The sequence below is a fragment of the Maniola hyperantus genome, chromosome 14 (genome assembly GCF_902806685.2).
Source record: "Maniola hyperantus chromosome 14, iAphHyp1.2, whole genome shotgun sequence".
Taxonomy (NCBI): Eukaryota; Metazoa; Arthropoda; class Insecta; order Lepidoptera; family Nymphalidae; genus Maniola; species Maniola hyperantus.
Genome location: NC_048549.1, coordinates 13,918,051 through 13,941,026, shown reverse-complemented (window position 1 = coordinate 13,941,026; position 22,976 = coordinate 13,918,051). Strand labels below are relative to the sequence as shown.

Here is a 22,976-nt window from a genome sequence, read left to right as displayed (position 1 = left end):
TAGACTAGGTACGTCTTAGAGCTATAATTGGCACTGATTCTGAGCACAACTAAATTTTAGAGTATTTGCATCCTCTTCTTACTAATATAATTATGAAAAGGACAGACACAGTTTGACAGTTTTAAATTCAATTAAGAGCTGCCAGACCTCGTGACTTTAGCTGCCAGTTTGTAGCGTGCACTAAAATTTAGAGTCTAAATGTAAAATTGATGTTCTGTCCTTTTTTAGCAATATTAAAAAGAAAAAAATGCAGATACTCTAAATTTAGTTTAGAGAAAGACAACAGAATCGGTGCCATTACTTGCAAACAATTGCAATATAACATAGTTATATTTAGACTACGTCTTAGAGCTATTAACGCGGAATATAAAGTGCAACATTGTCCACCATAACACATAACACAATTAACACCAATAAACGTTTAATGCGAGGCTTTGATGGTGCAGTGATGTAATGGTAATGGACAGTTTATTCCTTGCGATAAAACTTTACAGGCTTTTGACACACTCGTGTATAATAGGACCTGGGGCTTGTGGTTCAAATGCATGGAAAGCAGTGTTTTAAAACTAAGGTTTTTACCCAACTGCGGTGAAGCCCAAAGGATGGTTATGTGTTTGACCTGTGTGAATGTATGTATGTATGTATGTATGTATGTGTGTCCGTTATGTCCGCTTGTAACTACTTAATTTCTCAACCAATCTGGATAAATGACACGTCATTAGACTCGTCTTGATAGCGCGAGTGGCGAAAATCGAGATTTTTAAAACTCTACGGGGACAAAGTCGCGGGCATCAGCTAGTCAGAGACATACGAGAATAAGGTATTTATACAGTCTAACATCGCAATTAATGTTTTTTGATTTTATTAGTTCACATAAATATTAGTTGACTAAGATTTAGAACACCCTTCCAGCATCAGTTTTCCCCTCCAATTATAATATGGGTACCTTCAATTCAAGAGTGAATAGGCATCTTTTAGGCAAGCGCGCTCCATCTTAGGCTGCATCATCACTTGCCACCAGGTCTGATTGCAGCCAAGCGCTAGTCTATACCGACGGCCGCTGGGGCAGACGTGTTCTGGAGTGGAGGCCGCGTACCGGTAAGCGCAGTGTGGGACGACCTCCAGCCCGCTGGACCGATGACCTGAAGAAGGTGGTGGGGAGCGGGAGGATGGCGAAGGCTGAGGACCGTGTTTGGTGGTGCGCTCTTGGAAAGGCCTATGTCCAGCAGTGGACGCAAGCTGATGGAGATGGAGCTAGTCTATAAATTAAAAAAAAAATACTGACACGGCCAATTAATCTGATGATCTCTAACATCCAATACCTAACTCATCTTGTAGGTCAACAAAAGTAAATGCAAGAAACGGGTTCCCAAGGTCACACGTCACTTCTCCAAGGATCCAAATTGATGTGAACTTTTGTTTTAAACGTTTTAGGTTTTTCTTTTATTTTTACGTTGATATAAATATCCTAAGATACACAGTTGATTTGAAATCTTAGAGCGAATTGGCAACTGCTCAAGAAGTTGACACTGACTGCTTTAAGCAGGCCTTTTTCACCTTTTTGTCCTCTTACACCTATTAAATTTCCTGCAGTTTTAAGTTGGAACTAAGATATCAAACATGGCAAAATTATATTGTTAGCTTGGCACAATTCCACGCGGACATGACTTGTCTAGTGTTTAGTTTAGATTTTATAATTTAAATAAAACTAAGTGCATTTTTGTAAAATTTCAACAATACGGTTTAAGTTGTGATTTATCTGTCGATTATATTCGTAAGACGCAAGTTTTATAATTTGCCATGCATAGATTACTTTTAATTTTTGACACTTTTTAGGGTTCCGTATCTCAAAAGGAAAAACGGAACCCTTATATGATCACTTTGTTGTCTGTCTGTCTATTGGTCTGTCAAGCAACCTACAGGGTACTTTCCGTTGATCTAGAATCATGAAATTTTGCAGGTAGGTAGATCTTATAGCTAACATTGGGGGAAAAAATCTGAAAACCGTGAATTTGTGGTTACATCACACAAAAAAAAAATTGTGGTCATGAACTAATAATAGTTAGCATTTTCAATTTTCTAAGTAAGATAACTATTAGCATAGCATTCTAAAACAGATTTTTATTTATTTTTATGTATATCATAGTTTTTGAATTATCCTGCAAAATGTCGAAAAAATAAGACTAGTACGGAACCCTCATTGCGCGAGCCTGACTCGCACTTTTTTTATTCGGATATTTCTCACGAAACTGTGTATCTTGGTGTTCGTACAATATCATTGTATTCTATATTGATATTAGGTACAGATAATATTTGTACGAGCAATTAATCTTGTATGTCAGAGGTCAACTCAAAAGGTGAGTTACTATATTTTTAATAGTTTTTTTTTGTTTATATTAGCATCGTGATTTGTATTGACCGTTTCGAATCTATTGTTCTTATTTTTTTACGTAGTGAGGCGCTGAAGCAGTGAAGAGCAATTTGTATGGACAAACAGCCAGTGCCTAATATGAAAAACATTAAACAAAAAAAAAACACCGGCCAAGTGCGAGTCATACTCGCACACTGAGGGCTCCGTACTACAGTCGTATTTTTTCGAAATTTTGCTTGATAAATGCAAAACTATAAAATGCGCAAAAATAAATAGTTTAATGCATATAAATAAATAATGTAATAATGTTTTAATAAATAATAAAAATAAATTAATGTTTCAAGTTTAATTGAATAAAAATATTTTTTATTAATTTTAATAAAAATCTGTTTCAGAATGTACAGATACATATAATGATATTATGATATGATATCCCACTCGGTATATTAATCTTACTTTGAAAGTTGCAAATACTAATTATTTGTTCATGAACACAATTTAATTTTTTTTTGTGATGTAACCCAAAATTCACGGTTTTTCGATTTTTCCCCTTACGTGTGTCATAAGGCCTACCTACCTCCCAAATTTCATGATTCTAGGTCAACGGGAAGTCCCTATAGGTTTCTTCACAGACAGACAGATGACACAGTGATCTAATAAGGGTTACTTTTTCCTTTTGAGGTACGGAACCCTAAACACTAATAAAGTTATAAAATAAACTGAATTAAATGCATTGCATAAATTCTATTGCAGTGAAGCAATTTAAAGGTACCTATAGTTCGCGACAGGTCGGCATGGCAATCGGGGTGTGGACGCCCCGCACACCCGCACAGTCCCCGGGCTAACCCGGTGCGGGATAGTGCCTCATATCCTAATTGCCATCTCGTCCTTTCGCGTACTATAGTTACAATAGCTCAACCGGTATAGGAGTGGACTGAAAACCGAAAGGTTGACGGTTCAAACCCCGCCCGTTGCACTATTGTCGTACCTACTCCTAGCACAAGCTTGACGCTTAATTGGAGAGGAAAGGGGAATATTAGTCATTTAAAAAAATGGCTAATATTCTTTAAAATAAATAAATAAATAAATAAACAAACACGGACTCAGTGCATTAAAACCATAAAGATCGCAATGATTTAAATTTAAATTTAAAATAACTTTATTGTTAATAGATTTACAGAGAGTAAGAATACAGGATACACTTAAAAAACAAAGGGCGACCTTATCACTAAAGTGATCTCTTCCAGGCAACCCATACTTAAGAACTTATAGAACTGTAAGACGGGGAGTCGCAATGTAGCTATAAATATAATATATATATACAATATACATGGATATAAATACTATATAAAATCAATATAGTATAATTAAATAAATAATACATACTACATAGCTAACTGTACATAATATAGTTATGGCAGAAAATCTACAGTGACAGATAGTGTTTCTTGACACGGTTTTTAAAAATTGCCAGCGATTTGGAGCGTCTTATTTCGACCGGAAGTGCATTCCACATGATTTTGATTGATGATAATGATTAAATGATGTGTTATATAGCGATCGCGATGGAAACTGAAAGTTCGGTTATGGTGCTTGCTTGTGCTTGACTCCGTGGCGGCGAGTTTATACCTAACTAGCGACCCGCCCCGGCTTCGCATGGCTAGCAGTGTAGATACTTATGTAGTGTCACTTCCATACTAATATTAAAAATGCGAGCACCGCCGCCTCCGCCTAGTTTTGTTGCGCGTAATATTTGTTAATTTTCGATGGAAGCTTGATTTCTTCCGACATTTTTTTCAAATATCGTCATATTTCAAACAAATTAACACAAACCAATATTAAACTATACCTATAAACCTTCCTCTTGAATCACTCTATCTATTAGTGAAAACCGTATTAAAATCCGTTGCGTTGTTTAAAAGATCTACGCGTTCATACATACAGACAGCGGGAAGCGACTTTATTTTATACTAGCTTATGCTCGCGACTTCGTCCACGTGGGCTACACAAAATTTCGAACCCCTATTTCACCCCCTCCAGAGTTGAATTTTCAAAAATCCTTTCTTAGCGGATGCCTACGTTATAATAGCTATCTGCATGCCAAATTTCAGCACGATCCGTCCAGTAGTTTGAGCTGTGCGTTGATAGATCAGTCAGTCAGTCAGTCAGTCAGTCAGTCACCTTTTCCTTTTATATATTTAGACTACTATGTAGAGACTAGCTTATGCTCGAACCCCAGAAGATTTCGGCCTCCATTCTCCGGAATGGTATTTTTCATCAAAACTGTCTTATATTTGTGGCAATAGTTAAAATATGTTGTACAGATGCAGACGGTACCTTGCGGAAATCCATGATATACAATGAACCAAAAACTTAATTTGCTATAATCCGCTGAAACTGTTCGAATCTGTATGGTGCAACATGCAGCATGCGAAATGCACCGCCCGCCCTCCCACTGCTAAACATGCAGGAAAAGGCAGCCACCAGGCAAGCAACACGCACCACCACTACGCAGCACCATACAAATCCCAAAACACATTCGATGCACGTTTCGCCCCGACATCGGAGTCTCAGGGTTACAATCCACAATTGCAAAGCAATCTTTAAATTTTTCAATCTTTTGGTTCATTGCAATAGCAGTTTGCTTCATTGCCCTTAAAGGCAAAGGTTCAGTAGGTTCCCTGTACCGAGCTACATAAGTATTATTGTTGGTTGCGCAAGCGCAGGTCGTATCAAGTGGAACAGAACCACAATGGCGTTTGCGTCACTGTACTGTCGCAGGATGCGGGAAACTCGGTCGATCGGGCAACGTAACATCCTACATGCATTTAGCTCTATCAACTATTGAAAATGTCACATTTTTAGGGTTCCGTACCTCTAAAGGAAAAACGGAACCCTTATAGGATCACTTTGTTGTCTGTCTGTCTGTCGGTCTATCAAGAAACCTACAGGGTACTTCCCGTTTACTTAGAATCATTAAATTTGGCAGGTAGGTAGGTCTTATAGCAGACATTAGGGGAAAAACTGAAAATCGTGAATTTAGGGTTGCATCACACAAAAAAGAATTAAATTGTGGTCAGGAACTAATTATTAGTATTTTCAATTTTCGAAGTAAGATAACAATACTAAAGTGTCGAATTTGTCGAGAGATACATAAACATAATCGTAACATAAACAATGAAAATAAATTCAACAAAATATTAAAAAACTTTTTATTAGAAAAGGGCTACTATGCCGTAAATGATTTCCTAAACGACGAACATAAAAATAAATAATACCTAATATCGGTCTCCCTACTAAGGTCTAAGGACCAAATTGCGACACCCAAACTGGGTATCCATAATACTTTGTACATACTTAATATGATGTAATTATTTATGGAAATGCAATAAATGAAAATTGAAATTGAAAATTACCTTACCTAATTACCTACCTACCTGTTAATATTTTGTAAATATGTATTACTAAATTAAATAGATCGAATAAGAACGCTACAATTATTAATTTACGCATCCTCCAGTCGAGAAATCTCAACTATTCTAATTTATCGCCCGACCAAAAAAACTGTAACGGATCGTTGCGTGAACGAGTTATCCATGTGTATCGCCCGGACACTGCTCCAGTAAATAACATGCAAGCAAACATGTACACTTTAATCATAAGAATAGGTTGAAATAAAGATGAATTTTGCGTGTATATTTTTGTAATGCGTGCGAAGATTAGAAGGGTGTACGTACTAGTATATCGGAATCGGATTATTGCAATTAATATTGAATCGATTTTATTTTGATGTTCGGTTAAACGATGACTTGTCGCTTCACATGGGTTGGTTACAAAATTATAAAATCCGTAAATACCACTAAAATAAATCAAGTGATTGTTATATAGAGAGTTACATTTTTGTGCCGTTTGCCGTGGAGACCCTGGGGCCATGAAGTCTTAGTGCTAAAAATTTTTTACGAGACATTTCACCGCGATTAATAGCCTCAACTGGTGACAGAAGGGCTGGCTCATTTTTTGCGCAGCGGATCAGCCTGGCTGTCCAGCGCGGAAATGCAGCCAGTATTCTTGGCACCATTCCACGCGGTCATGATTTATATAGTAATTAGATAAGGCTAGCTTTAAGTTTTATTGTAGTGATTGTTTAAATTTAAATTATTGGTATAATTTAGCGGTTTTTGTGGCACTAATTGTAACAAAAATTATAAAAACCTACCTACAAACTATAATATTAAGATAATATTTCAAATAAGTACTGTTTCAAATAAAATGTAAAAAAATAGACTTTTTTGCACTTTTATTACCTCTTGTCTTCCAAAGTCACCATGATTAAAACTTTGTCGCTGATCGTTCCAACCTGTGTTGAGGATAATACGCAGAGAGCTTACATCTTTTATAAAATAATGAAGGTCTGGCACGCGCTGGCTCTTAGTCCATGGATAGAAGTTAATTCAAAAAAAATATCCGATTTGATTCAACTAAATTTGGAATCTAACAGAAACTCTTGTTTGTTGTTGGCAATTGAGTATGTACTTTACTGAATCAGCCAAAGATATTATAGCGAAATTAGCAAAAAAAAAATTAAGTATATAAAAAATCTAGAAAAAATTGTTTTTTTATGTTTTTTTAAAAATAATATTAGCCATGTTAAATGACTAATATTCCCCCTTTCCTCTCCAACTAAGCGTCAGGCTTGTGCTAGGAGTAGGTACGACAATAGTGCAACGGGCGGGGTTTGAACCGTCGACTTTCGGTTTTCAGTCCACTCCTGTACCGGTTGAGCTATTCAGGCTATAATTATAATAATGATGATATTATTGTTAGTCTGAAAGGGGCATTATTAGGCCTTGATACAATTACTCAAAAGTTGCACTAACGATTTTCTACGCTGTTTCCTATTTGATAGCAATTAGATCTATTTTAGCGCATTTGACGTAAAAATGTTATTATGAAACTGTTGATTTCTAATAATATTATTATGATAAATAAGTATTATTGGTTTAAGAAATAGTTTATTGCTTAAAAACCTTTGCGTTACTAAAATAACTAATAAGTATTAAAATGTCGAATCTTGTATTAAAAAAACTGCAAGTGATTAAAGTGTGGTTAATTTTAAACTATAACATTAGGTGACACATAGTAGGGGAGCCCCATATGCTAAATAGGGATTTACTCGGACGTCGTGTATTGTGAAGGTTATAAGGTGCTAAAAAGAAAAAAAAGGTTATATGATGTAGCCCCTTTCTCTGGTTGGGAGAGCACGTAGAGGTTTTCAAAAATGTAAAAAAAAAATATCCACAAAGAAATACTCGAGCGTTTTAGATATTAATCTAATAATATCTCCTGTCCTATATAGTGCGCCCCATGTGTTTTTTTATCGCAAAAACATTCATCTGCCAGTTTGCATGGTGGAGGTGGTCATACGAAGGTGTAAAAGGGGGCGCTCCATCTTAGGCTGCATTATCCCTTCCCACCAGGTCTTATTGCAGACAAGCGAGAGTCTATGAATTTAAAAAAAAAGAATAGAAAAAAGAAAATAGACCCAAAAATATTTTTCGAGCGCGTCATATATTGAGAAGGGATGTTAAGTGAATGCTCAAGTAGCTCCTATTCAAAAAACTGACGATTTGGACGCAACCAAAAGTCATGGCCGATGTTTGAAACTTTGTGACTCTCCCATTTCCTTAGGTCCCTCAAATTGTCAGATCGATGAAATGCACACTTTTCTGCATCTAATTAACATCATCATCATCATCATCATCATCAGCCTGTGGACGTCCACTGTTGGACATAGGCCTTCCCTAAAGAGCGCCACCACACCTGGTCCTCAGCCTTCCTCATCCAGCCACTTCCCGCCAGCCTCTTTATATCGTCGGTCCATCGTGCTGGAGGGCGTCCCACACTACGCTTGCTTAAACGCGGTCTCCACTCAAGGACTTTCCGGCTCCAACGGCCATCGCCTCTACGACAGGCATGACCTGCCCACTGCCACTTCAGCTTGCTAATAGTTTAGGCTATGTCAGCGCCCTTGGTTCTCCTCCTCCTTGGCTCCTAATTAACATGCCTTGTCTTAATCTGACGCGCTCCAGTAAATCCCAAAATCCCCTCTTGGGCTCCCCTACCAACAGGTCTGCTCGTTTTTCAAATATTAGTGACATATTTACCTTGCAGCCCTCGCACGTGAAGGCGCCGAAGTGGAATCCCGCCGCTGGCTCGCCACATACTTTGCACTTTTGATTCATCTGGAACAAGCAAACAACACGTGTTTTATTGTTGTTCAAACATATATTTTAACATTTAGCTCAATCTTCTTTATCATCAGCCACGTTTCACGAAGACAAGCTCATGCTTGTGTTTGTCGTATCGGTATAAGTAAGCTTGCTCGCGACTGATTGGTCCGATAACTTACACATTGTCCATGTATACCACGTAACGTAACCACAAGTAAAGTTCACTCGTCTTCGATGAATTGCAAGAACTGTATTCATAAGATTTCTGTACAACAATCCTCAATGTGTGTAATATGTGTGAGTTAGTAAATGAGTGGGTAAACTCCGAATTAAAACTTATTTTTCATTATTATTTGGACATTACCCAAGAAATGTCTAATTGGGTAATACTAAGTAAACCCGGGTAAACCTAAATTTATTCCAACTTCCAACCTTACCCGTAACATTATACATTCCTCAGGTCAGTGGCAGTCTATATTTTCTGACTGCCACTTTGTACTGGTATATGAGCATACTTGAAATCGAGTAGACTATCAAGGAAAAATGTAAGGACCCAAACTTGGCACAATTGTCTCTCTTACACATTCGCAAAAAAGTGAGACAGATACACGCTGCCATCTTGCTGATGCGCTGACCCACAAATTCAGTCGCACAGCTAACTATGAAGAGGCCAGAGGGCTATATTAAACCTTTACCTGAAGAATAACATCCAAAATGAGGAATTATTTAAAAATCGAAATCACTAAAAGCCGTCGAATAAGAAAGGAACGCTTACCAGTACGGAAATCTAATTTTTCAAGACGGATTTTAATTACAATGTAGCGATATCTCGGCGAGCAAATTGTTTCTCTTATCGTCGTTTCTGTAATATTGGATCCGTCTCAAACCCAATTCGTCGTTAATACGCCGTGACGCGTTATTTACCGAGCGCTCATTTACCTACCAGTTAATTTTACGCGACCAGTCATGGAAGGGTTGTGAGTTTCACAGTTTAATGTATGTTCATTGTTTTTTTTAATTCATAGAATGTAAGGTTACAACCAAACCTGCTGGCAAGTGAAGATGTATCCTAAGGTGTGAGGGTAAACTAAAAGTACTCTCTTATCGTCGTTTCTGTACCCGTAGTACAAGATTTTACGTCTCACCAAACTAAACCAAATTCGAGAGTCGAAATACTTCCGCGTTACAGTAAACTGGATCTTAACTGCCTTGTTTTAAAGCTCAAGTTTGTCCACACTTCTACAGCCAGCGCTCCAAGCGGAAACATTGCGAAATTAAAATCAGTGGCATTGAATATTTGACTTCAATTCAAGGCTGTTTAGGTCCATTTTACTGTAACGCGGAAGTATTTCGACTCTCGAATTTGGTTTCGTTTGGTGAGACGTAAAATCTTGTACTACGGGTACAGACGTACAATTTTTCATACCAAGCAACGAAACGAACTATATTTTATAGTACTTAGTTAATTTTAAGGATCGTGGCGCATGTTATTGGTTGAGCGTTGTAATAGAATTGCGTCGTTGTTATACTTAATTGGAAATGTTTAATAGATCGATATAATTCGTACCTACTTTTACTTACGTGTGCTGTAAGTTTGTTGACTATTTAACTTTGCAACATGGCATAGACTGCACGGTTTAAAAAATCATAAAAACCTTTTTGTTTCAATAGGTGGATGGTACAATTCAAGAAATCGCTTTGTCCACTGGCTTTGCCCAAAAAGTGACTTTTGCGATCTATATCTATATTTTAAATGTGTTCTGAAATACCTATAGGTATTCTGGTTAAAATTAATGTTATAGTGCAAATTCAATAGTTTTAATTATTGAAAAAAATATAATCGTTAGTTTATAGGGGTTTCGTAAATAATGTAAGCATTGAAATAAAATAGAGTTACAGATCTTAGATTATAGAATCGAAATAGGTACCTGTAGGTACACCACAGCTTTTTAATTAGACATCATAAGAATTTTCAGGTCCAAGTATCGAATTCTTACCGAGCAGATTTTGTTGTGGTATTTAAAAATAATGTAGTAGGTATAGATAATAACTGTAATATGGTATGAGTTAGTTGGTTTAAACCTTATCATAAATAAATAACATTAAAAACTGACCGTTTAAATAAAACTTTATTTGGTTATTAAATTACACTAATCGTTCAAACAAAACTTTATATTTTGGTCATTAAATTACAGGATAACTTGGTGTCATTAAAAGTTATGAACGAAGTCTCAAACCGGCAGGGCAAGTATTTAATGTAATGAGTTTGTAGGTATGTATTGTTAATATTAAGTGCTTATTACTTTATTATAACTTAATTTAATAATATTGTTATTACTTTATAGCTCGTTAACTTGAGTGTAACGAGCTTCTGAATTTAAAGTAATTGTCTGGAAGGCTTAGGGATGATTTATGCCAACACGAGGCGTACGAGGCGCGGAAGAGGCACGGAATCAAAACATCACGAACATGTTAACTACCTACTGAAAGCCGTACCTATGTATTTTTAACCGACTTCAAAAAAAGGAGGAGGTTCTCAATTCGTCGGAATCTTTTTTTTTATTTTTTTTTTTTATGTATGTTCCCCGATTACTCGAAAACGCCTGGACCGATTTTGAAAATTCTTTTTTTGTTTGAAAGGGTATACTTCAAAGTTGGTCCCATTTCAATTTGGTGAAGATCTGATGAACATCTTCGAAGATAGATACTGGAACTCCTCAACGGATAAGAGTAAATTGCTCGCGATCAGTGTAATAGCTTAGTAAACAGTAGATTTTTAACCAGTCATAGCATAATTCCATGGAGCCACTAAAAATTGTGAAATAAAAAATTTTTACAAAAAAAATAAAAACCGACTTCGTTACACAAACACTAAAAATTGAAAAATAATTTAATTTATTACCGAATATATTATGTATACAAGAGTTAATATAGTTCCATAATAATATTTTTTGGGGTCGGTGCCAATGAGGTGCCATTGTGGAGTCCCATAAAAATATGAAGTCTAGACGATTCGCGCAGCTAAAGCTAATTGGCACCGGCACCAAAAAGTATTAATATGGAACTATATTAACTCTTGTATACATAATATATTCGGTAATAAATTAAATTATTTTTCAATTTTTAGTGTTTGTGTAACGAAGTCGGTTTTTATTTTTTTTGTAAAAAATTTTTTTAAACTTTTATATTCAGATACAAATTAGCCCTTGACTGATTCTCACCTGGTGGTAAGTGATGATGCAATCTAAGATAGAAGCGGGCTAACCTGGAAGAGATATGGCAGTTCTTATAAAATCCATGCCCTTTTGGTTTCTACACGGCATCGTACCGGAACGCCAAATCGCTTCGAGACACGGCTTTGCCGGTAGGGTGGTAACTAGCCACGGCCGAAGCCTCCCACCGGACTAGACCAGAAATTTAGAAATTATAAAATTCCGAACCCCTGCCAGGAATCGAACCCAAAGCACCCACTAATAAGACCACAGTGCTTACCACTGCGCCAGGGAGGTCGTCATATTTCTAATTTTTTTTTTTTAAATCAGATACAATTCTCATTAACATCGAAATGATGTCATTTTGGCGTCAGCCGAAATAAAAATATACCATCAGCTCGCAACTTCAGTCTAGTGCTGACGTCTCTAAAATGGCGGCCACGCGCATAAGTAATTTGCGGAACTTATATTCGAGTGATTTGAAGAATGCCCTTTGTCAACGAGGAATTTTAGCTTCCTAGCGCTTTGTCTCTACTCTCTAGCAATATCAAGACTACAAAAAACATTCACCAAAGCAATCTCAGTGTTTAGGAATTCCATAGAATTCAGTATACGATTACACAATACACATGTAACATTGTAGCCGGTAAAGCCATAGATAAACCACGGCATGCGAACGACCAAGAGTTCCACAGAACAAAACCTATCACAGTTAACTCGACAAACCTACAAACTCATCCTTTATCTTAACCCGTACAACCATCAGATCATACGGACGACCCATTGTTTAAAAACCTACCACGCAATTTACGTCCTAAAAACAAAGAATTAGAAACTATAATCGCGTGTTTAATTTAGTAATTTAAAGGATATAAAATTGATAGTTATACCGCTGTAGTGCTTGAAACAATGGACTGTCCAGTCTATATTGTTATGTATAAGCGCTGACATCGCTGATGTTAGTAAGCGCAACAGGTGCGCGGAGACGTTCCCGCGTCCTAAACGCGTATTTTCAAACAACGGAATATTATTTTATGTGGGAATTTCGTGGGAACGAAATCTGTGGGACTTACAGCCGCACTCAGAGTCGCTAATCGTTACTTAAGATTGAGTTAAAACGAGACAGATGTATGTGAGAGATATAGCTCTGTCTCGTTTTAACTAAACTTAAGTAACGATAAAACGACTCTGAGTGCGGCAGTTAATATATTAGGTACCTACGTTTTAAGTTTTAAAGCAAGAAAGTAGCTAAAAATTCAATAGATATATAAAAAATGCTGCCACGTACAAAAAATGTTATGTATTAAGTCAACTGTAAGAAAAATAATGTTTTTAAATTTTTGTATTTTTTTTAAATTTTCTTTTGATAATAAATACTTCCAATCCAATCCATCAGCCTGTTTGCGTCCACTGCTGGACATAGGCCTTTCCAAGAGGTACGTAATAAGTACTTACCTACATAAAAATAATTATCTCAGGTACGACAGTGAACTATGTTTATTCTTTTACCACCTGATGCCATGATTAGCAGTAGCAGTAGAGCTTGAAAAGGTTACAGACGGACACTTTAAATAATAATAATGTTGTTTATGTTACTATTACACTGTAATATGATTTTATAAAAAAAACAACAATAATAAAAAAATAATTTACTAATTTAATAATTTGTAGGTAGGTACTTAATTAAAAAAGATTTACCAATTGTTTTATTTTCAGTATTGGCTTGATTTTAAAATATTTTTTGGAATCCAAATTTAACATAAACCAAACTCCGATAAACGCCTAGTCTCTTAGTAAATACGCATCCTGCGCAGGCGCATCGAGTAAATCACCCAGCACGGGGTCCTCTGCGCTTATCGCCCCGCTCATCACGCCGCCCGCTCTAAATTAGATCGAACACGATCCCCAATACAGCCTCCCAAGTTTCCCTACACAAACATAACCTTATCTTTACAGTCATAAGGTTTAAAATTGTAGCGACAAATAATAAAGTCCTGCTTCACAATAAGAACTTTATATAATTGCCATAAGGTTTAAAATAGTAGTGGAGAAATAATATTGAAGTAATGTAGTGCAGCGTGCGGCTTGGTAAGTTGGTAACGCACGATGTCCCAATGATTTGTCGGTTTTATGATATCGCCTGCTGTATTTTAATATTTTGAGCGGCTCGTTATGTTCCGTGCGATATGGGTTTGCGATATACGTATTTTGTTCGTTGTAGGCACAGAATTTTAATATAACAACTAGGTAGGTACCTACAGAAGTGGACACAGAGTTGTAAAAAAATATTGCTACCTATATCAAAAGGGGTTTTTTTTCTTTTCAAGTTTTTTTTAAAATTTTTGTAATAATATTTTTTCACGGTTCAATAAAATGTTCACGCTCGCTTTTCTCACGGTTTTTTTTTAATTTTTTTATTCTTATTTGAGTTACGAAGGGTCAAAAAATCTTGTTTATGTGTTTCATAGTTTTGAATTCACTACAATTTACCAATTAAATTGAAGCGTATCAAATGATCAATATAAATTGGTAGCTAGCTGCATCTACGTCCACAAATTTTCATTGTGGTTTATTTTGTTTCACTTAATCTCTAAATCTCAGGTGTAAGAGGAAGGTCAAGTGTATTGCTATTTTATTTTAATGCTCCCTGCGTTTAGTTTAAATATTGTGTAGTTAGCTAACAGAAATAGCCGTGGCCATACCATAGCCACACTGTCTACGCATTTATAATTTCGCGTAGTTCGTGTATAGGTGATACCCATTTAGCATTCCCGTCCTGTCACTTCTGACGTTTCCTCAGGATTAATTTAAAAACCTTCACACCTTTATCAATTTAGCCGAAAAAACTCCACACCTTAATAAATTACAAAACAACGCTTTCAATCTGCCCGTCAAGCAAATATTAAGTAATTAATATGGTAATTGCATGTCTAGATTTTATTCGAGATAAATTATGACCGAGTCGGCGACGGCCCTTGCGGTTCTTTTTGCCAAAATCGAGACATGTCATAAGTTTTTGGTTCATACGCCCGACTGCCCCTTAATACACTTGCCAATCAACTCTACACTTTAATCACAAACAAATAGAGTTGACATTAGAATGGAAAGATTTATAAAAAATGTGATGCGTAAGTTCAAAATATGTAAGCGCAACTGACAAATTAATTAAGTGGTACTCGAAGGGAATCGATCTGCTGTATCGAGTTAAATGCTCGAATACATCGGAATACGGATCGAGTCGTTGGAGCGAGTTCGCATCGTACATGATACGAGAGCATTGACCGCGATTTTTTGGGGTTGCGATAATTTTTTTAATTGAAACGGATCATAATTATTTATCCGAGCATTTTTTTAAAGCAATTTCACTTAGCGATACTTAAGAATTTTTATCCTAGCCGTTTGTATTATCTATACCTACTTACAGGTTTTTTATTGTCACCGACAGACCGACCGACCGACCGAAAATGAGTGGTGCCAGGTGCGGATTGGTAGACTTCACACACCTTTGAGAACATTACGAAAAGCTTTCACGCATGTAAGTTTCCTCGCGATGTTTTCCTTCACAGTTAAAGCATTTATATTTTTTATTTGCTTTCTTATATTAAAATATTTAATTGCTTTCTCTGCTTAAAACGCACATAGCTCCGTAAAGTTAGAGGTTTTGACTTTTGACCAATATGAACGGTAGCCTGTACTTCAAACCCCACCACACTTAAGTCGTACCTACTCCTAGCTCAAGATTTACGCTTAGCTGGAGGAGAAAGGTGAATATTAGGCAGCGTAATAAACTTGGCTAATATTCTTTAAAATAAATGAAAAATATGCTATTAGAGCTCATCTTTTATTGCGTTTAAATAAGAAGTACTGTATGGAAACATTCTTAAAACCTTTTAGGTTTTGGACACAAAAATACCTAAGTGCGCAGTTATTGATTTGTGATTTTGATTCTTGCTAATTGCTATTTGCTATGTAGCTGTGATGGTACGGTCCTACCATCTACTATCTGGATTTGGCGAATGATTTGAGTTCGGGCAAATATTACGATAGTTTGTGTGCTATAAGACCTACCTACCTGCCAAATTTCATAATTCTAGGTCAACGGGAAGTAGGTACCCTACAGGTTTTATTGAAAGACACGACAGACGGACAGAGAGACAGACAACGAAGTGATTTTGACTTTTTTCCTTTTGATGCAAGGAACCTTAAAAAAAGGTTGTTCCCTCTGCTCCCATAGATCCCCACATTCCCACGGAGGTCGGTACTGACATAACGGCGCCGCAAATGACAGGCCCGGCCGGTCCGCTTCACACGCCCGCCGCCGCTAGACATCAGAGCACACGCTTGATCTGCGGACAACTGTAACTATTCTATAATGGCTCCACACTCATCTTGTGCTCTACCAAATTGTTATATAATTGGAAACTGAAAGTTATCTATACAGCTTGATCTGTTTGAGATAGATGTCTTATTAGAACTTGCGTATGACATGACAGTTGCCTTATTAGAATTCGTTTAAATTGGACGTTGAAAATTTTGAACAATGCAAAAAAAACCAGTTTTTAAAAATACCAGTTATTCAAATCACAATTTAATTCAAACATTACCATTATCTTCATGAATCAGTCACTCATCTTATTCGGATGCCTGCTTGTTAGTTTTACAAATTAGATTTTGCTAATAAGAATTTTCGGTTAAGCAGAAATAAATTGATTCCTCAAAGTATGATGAACTTCAAAACTGACAAGCTCCCAGTTGGACTCCGAATCACTCAATCCATAGGTTGTGCAGCAAAAACCATTATACCTACGTAGGAAAATCAAACAAAAGCAACCACTAGCCATATTATAAATAGCGCGACTAATGCGTGGACTACACACATTTCAAACCCCTATTTCACCCCTTTAAGGGTTGAATTTTCAAAAATCCTTTCTGAGCGGATGCCTACGTCATAATAGCTAAGTATCTGCATGCCAAATTTCAGCCCGATCCGTCTACTAGTTTGAGCTATGCGTTGATAGTCAGTGAGAGAGCTTTTCATATTATATATTTACACATAGATAGATTAGTGCTACCGAGACTTTGACTCAGCATGGAGCCACCGATTCCCAATATGGTTGTTACACCAACAGAACCGATTGTTATTCGTTAGGCAAGTAGGCCGCTCTTCCACAATTACAGGTCTCATTCCCATTGTTGCACTGCTTGACATTTCGCCGGCGTAAGGGCATGCGAAACTTGATTTGAAAAATCTAAATTCTAGGGCACAAGTATTTACAAATGCCCGCTTGCGTGCTTCGATTAATAAAGAAGACGCCTTTTGCTTAGAATACCAAAGGTTTTAATTAGGCACTAGTATGTTCCACTTGCACTGAACTGTTTTATGGCACTAAGTAGGTAGGAATATTGTCTTTTGGATGCGTGTAGGCAATTTTGCAACTGCTTGGAGTTACAATCCTTACAAGAGTTCACCATTTAATTTTTGTTTGTCAAAAAAATTTCACATACCAAATTTAAATGGATTGAAAAACTCTGAAAAGAAAAAACCAAGGTTAGGGGTTCGATTCCGGACACGCAACTCATTAAGGATTTCATAATGTTCTTAAAGGTGAATCTTTTTAGATAAAATGCCTCTAGAATGGAAATCACTATAGGAACCTACCTATTGCGTTTTTTCTTTAACTCACTTTTTGGAGTAACTCATGTTTAAAATTAAGCAATTATTAATATAGCGTGAAGAAACCAAAGGGGTGCCATGAGCTCTTCCAGGTTAACCCGCTTCCATCTTTGACTGCAGCACCACTTGCCACCAGGTAATATTGCAGTCAAGGGCTAACTTCTATCTGAATAAAAAAAAAAGGAGACCCGTGCTCAGTAGTGAGTCGGCGATCGGTTGTTGATGATGATACTAATCTACTAACTGCTTCAACAAAAACCAAAATGAGCCGAATCGTATCGCATTATAGAACGTCGCGATAAAAAGTAAATAACTTAACGAGGACAAAAAGAAAAATATATAGAGCTAAAGAAATGTTAAAGGGCGTTCAGCGTGTCATGCAGTTCTCACCGTCTCCTCAAGTGAGCGCGACCAATCCGTAATGGCGGTAAAAGAATAACCACAGATAATAAATGTATTTGTTATCTCTCGATGTGACGTTATGACTTTTTGTTAGGAACTAGATGATGCCCGCGATTTCAACCGCATTTATGTTTCGTGAGAATTCTTTGGTTTTCTTCGACGAAAATTAGTCAATATCACTCTCCATATCACTCTCATGCCAACGTACGCTAACTATGGTTCTCATAAGAAAGCTCAGAGACATTCAGCGGGCGATGGAGAGAGATATATGCTTGGAGTTTCTCTACGTGATCAAATCAGAAATGAAGAGATCCGTAGGAGAACAAGAGTACCCAACATAGCTCAACGGGTTGCGAAGCTGAAGTGGCATGTGGAAGTCCCTACAAGAGACCTATGTCCAGCAGTGGACGTCTATCGGTTGATGATGCTGATAATGATGATTCATGCCAACAATCTCGTTGATCCGTTGCTCTGTTGCGGCGTGATTGAAGGGCAAACCAAGACAAGAAACAACTCTCACACTTGCATTATAATATTGGTATGATTTACAGAAAAAATCAATCTTACCGGTTTCAGATATAATTCGTACCTAGCAGATGAAATTCTCCTACAAGCATTCTTCCGCTAAGACTATGCATGGAACCAGCTACAAAAGATATTATCTACTTGGTCAATTCTTCTGGTACCTATCTTTTTTTTTTTTTTTTTATTCATTACAGGTGTACGCTTGACCACAATCACACCTGATGGGAAGTGATGATGTGGCCTAAGATGGGACGCGTTTACCTAGAAGATGCCAAGCGGTATTGTCGACTTTTAATGAGATTTCTACATTTTACGTTGACATTTTGTAAGATTTTTGCATTTTACGCCAAAATTTTGTAGGACTTGTGCATTTCACGCCGACATTTTGTGGGACTTGTGCATTGAAGTTCTATTGTTCTAGTTCTGTTGAGTTTAGTTGGGAGCCTCTCAGCGAAGGATAACCTAAACGAGATCCATAATATTCTGTAACATATTTTGCCGTGAAAAGCTAAAGTAAAACTTAACGATAACATCAGTGCTTGAGATCATCTGTATAGAGGATGCGATTAAACGTTAAAAGCAGGCCGATCGGAATATAATAATACATCATAAAATCTGTAATGCCGCCTTTGCGGAGCGCCGCGATCTCTTGATTTCGTTTTGATAGGCGATAATTTGTTATGCTCTCATGGTTACATACCCTGACTGAGAGCATCTGCATACAGAAGATTAGAATGTCTTAAGACCAAAGCTTTCAAATTAAGGTGTAAGTTCAATATATAAAATGGCCAACAAGGCTTTATTGGTACCTTCTGGCCAAGTGGTTAACACCGGAATTCATATAATTCAGACGATATGTATCATATTCAACCTTTATGCAATGCATTAAGGTTGAATATAACACATGTCGTTTGAATCGTCCCCTAAAGAAGCCCCTATCTTGACTGTGAATTCCGGTAAGCGTGGTGGACTATGGCAAACCCTTCTCATTCTGAATAGGTAGTGAGTCGGTGAAGGGTTGATCATGATGATGATGATGAAGGCAATTCATGAACGAAGAGAATTCGTCCGTGTATGACACTGACCGAAGTTATTAAAACTGAGATCATAATGCACCGAAATAAAAATAAAACCAAGTCATCCGCAGGTGTGCGTAGTCGCTTAAACGATTCGAAAGAGTTTTTGCTCAAAAAAGTGAAGGCTTTTGACGAGATAATAAATGAGCGGTTATCGTGATTTTGTATTTGTTTTTGGCGCGATGATACGTTTCACATTATGCAAATAATCTTATTACTTTTTGCAGTGCGATAAAGACGGATGTGTCTTAATTTATTCGACATAGTTCAAGCTCCTACAGCTTGTATAAATGAACGAAATGTTGGTTTATTTTAAACATTGTAGGTATTCAACTATTATGGTATTTCTATGATGGCAAAGTACGAACTTAAAATCTTAGATTTTTGCGTGAAAACGCAAAGAAGCTTCTTATTCGCACATTATTACCATTATGAATATATATAATTATCTAAATATATAAAGGGGAAAGCTGACTGACTGATCTATCAACGCACAGGTCAAATCACTAGACGGATTGGGCTGAAATTTGGCATGCAGATAGCTATTATGACGTAGACATTCGCTAAGAAATGATTTGGAGAAACGTCTCTAGGGGTTAGTTGTGTAGTCCACGCGGACGAAGTCACGAGCATAAGCTAGTTAAAAAATAAAGTACATATTTTGTAAAATTAAGTAGTTACTTAAGTAAACTTTCAACCATATCTTTCGAGGTACTAAGGTGATCTAAATCTAGCTAGCTTTTTGGCAATTTTAAGATTTATGTTGTTTTTCATAAACACAACCAATATAAGACCGTAGGTAGAGTGTTGAAATTATATAAGGTAGTTCCACACGCGACGTCGTGGACGTCTGCTAGTGTGAAGATGCTATTATATAACTTGTATTGATGGCTCCTTGATGTGAAGGGCGATAAAGCACGCGTGACGAGCTGCGGCAAAATAGGTATGGTGGGATTGTTTACAATAACTGAATAACCATCATATTTCATGTTATTTCAATAGTTACGATTATCCATCCATATTCCATATAAATCCATAGGTACTAATATATAAATGAGAAAGTGTATCTGTCTATTATCTTTTCACCGCCCATCATTTTAATTGATACTGGCGAAAGGTCAGAAGGTAGCTCGTATCCCAGAAACGAAAAAAGGCTATTTTTTATCCTAAAAAATCAAAGAGTTTCCACGAGATTTTAAAAAACTGAATGGATTTAAGTTTTAAATTAATTTCTAAGTGATAAAATTTTTTTAAGAGACATTTCACTGGATCAGCCTGGCTGTCCAGCGGGGAAATGCAGCCAGTATTCTTGGCACCATTCTACGCGGGCATAATTTGTATGGTAATTGGATAAATATTTTCATTAAAAAAAATATGGTTGAAAGAAAAAAAGTTTAATAACTTAATGGATGAAGTCATGGCATCGTCTACCTACTTAGTAGGTATAGTGATAGCTTGCATCTCTCAGATGGAAACCGGGGTATTTATCCTGGAAAATCAAAGCGTTTCCACGGGACTTTTAATAAACCTCACGGATGTAATCCATGGGCACATATTTGGTAAAGAAACAGTAAGCGCTGTGGTCTTATTAGTGGGAGGTCTCGAGTTCGACTCCTGGCAGGGGTCAGGAATCGAACATCTACAATTTAGAAATTATAAAATTCCAATTTTATAATTTCTAAATTTCTGGTCTGGTCTGGTGGACTTTGGCCGTGGCTAGTTACCACTTACCACCCTACCGGCAAAGCTGTGCCTCCAAGCGATTTAGCGTTCCGGGTACGATGCCGTGCAGAAGAAACCAAAGGGGCATGGGTTTGATAAAAACTGCCATACCCCTTCTAGGTTAGCCCGCTTCCATCTTAGACTGCAACAGGCCAGGTGAGATTGCAGTCAAGGACTAACTTGTATCTAAAAGAGATTGCCCATTTTCTTAGGAGCTTTGGGCCCCCCCCCTAATATAATTGTTATGCCACCATGGTTTTAATTTTATTTTGTAGACAAATAATTAACTCTTTATATTCTGCAAACGATTTCTATTTATTCACCCTGGTTATAAAGAAATCTTATTTTTTATATTGCTGATATTGAGGTTTATTTAATTAATACTTCTTCAAAATAAATGCATGTTTACGATTCTAACTGTAATTGTGGATATTTTCAATAATAGAGTGCAAAAAAGTCGTTATAAAACATAATCGTAAAAAAATAACACATTTTTAACAACGGAGGCCAGGCCACGGCCACAAAAGAGGGCCCGTTCACGGGCGATCTCCTTTAAAAACGAAATAACTTAAGATCACGTGGACGAAGTTATGGGCATCATTCAGTATACATATTATTTCGTGTTCATACCCCATTTGCCTCTCTCCTCCACTCCAACAGAATAACATAAATGCAATAGAATTGTGCTAGAGCCGTAGCATATCGCCAATTGTAAATAATATGGGCCCGGATCGAAATGTCCAGGTCAGGTCTAATGAGACCACGTGCGTGCTGCTTCGTGATCAGTACCCGTACTATAAGATTTTACGTCTCACCAAACGTTGCTAGAATTCGAGAATCGAAATACACATAGGTACAGAAAATACTACTATGTCAGCGGTATCTAGTCTCTAATAATCCACGTTATGTCCGTGCCATTCGCGCACTCGATCGACTCGCTTACTTTGTAATAATTTTATTTCTACCCACTTTGTTTTGTATAAAGTCACAGTTGAAGTGTGGATAAGATACCTACTGTTAATTTGTTAAATTTCTCATGGAGAATAAAGTTCTTTAACCGTAAACACAATCACATCAAAGTAAAATGGACCTAAAGAGCCTTGAATTGAAGTCAAAGTTAAATTTTCTGTATGTATATACTATATATAGTTTTTTTTTGTTGTATTGACCTGTAAATTTCTAATGAAGTTAGTTTAATAAAATTATTGGTTCATGCCACTGATTTTTATTTCGCAAGGTTTCCGCTTGGAGCGCTGGCTGTAGGTGTGTAGACAAACTTGAGCTTTAAAACAAGGCCCGTAAGATCCAGTTTGCTATAACGCAGAAGTATTTCGACTCTCGAATTCTAGTAATGTTTGGTGTGACGTAAAATCTTATACTACGGGTACAGACATTCATAGGTGAAGTTTTCCCTACATTTGGATGATTTTCAAAGGTTATTTAATGTTACAATATGATACGATAGCTGTGATAAAAAGCTGTGATAGCCGCGTGGTTAGGACGTCCGCCTTCTAATCGGAGGTTGGGGATTCGATCCCCAGCACGCACCTCTAACTTTTCGGAGTTATGTGCGTTTTAAGTAATTAAATGTCACTTGCTTTAACAGTGACGGAAAACATCGTGAGGGAAACCAGTATGCCTGAGAGTTCTCCATAATGTTCTCAAAGGTGTCTGTCTGTCAATCCGCACATGGCCAGCGTGGTAGACTATAGCCAAAAGCCTTCTCACTCTGAGAGGAGACTCGTGCTCTGTAGTGAGTCGGCG

At 37.0% G+C, this 22,976-nt stretch overlaps 2 protein-coding genes across 2 annotated transcripts in view; one reads left to right on the top strand and one right to left on the bottom strand.

Annotated features, from left to right (window-relative positions):
• Positions 1-22,976, top strand: part of Bub3 (mitotic checkpoint protein Bub3) — a 374,672-nt gene that overhangs the window by 118,986 nt on the left and 232,710 nt on the right. The gene's annotated exons all lie outside the window — the stretch shown is intronic.
• LOC117988157 (knirps-related protein-like) overlaps positions 1-22,976 on the bottom strand; it is a 149,244-nt gene that overhangs the window by 27,890 nt on the left and 98,378 nt on the right. Inside the window, exon 2 of the mRNA XM_034975278.2 lies at positions 8,536-8,613. Within this exon, the coding sequence (XP_034831169.1) occupies positions 8,536-8,613 (78 nt within the window). The remainder of the gene's footprint in view (positions 1-8,535; positions 8,614-22,976) is intronic.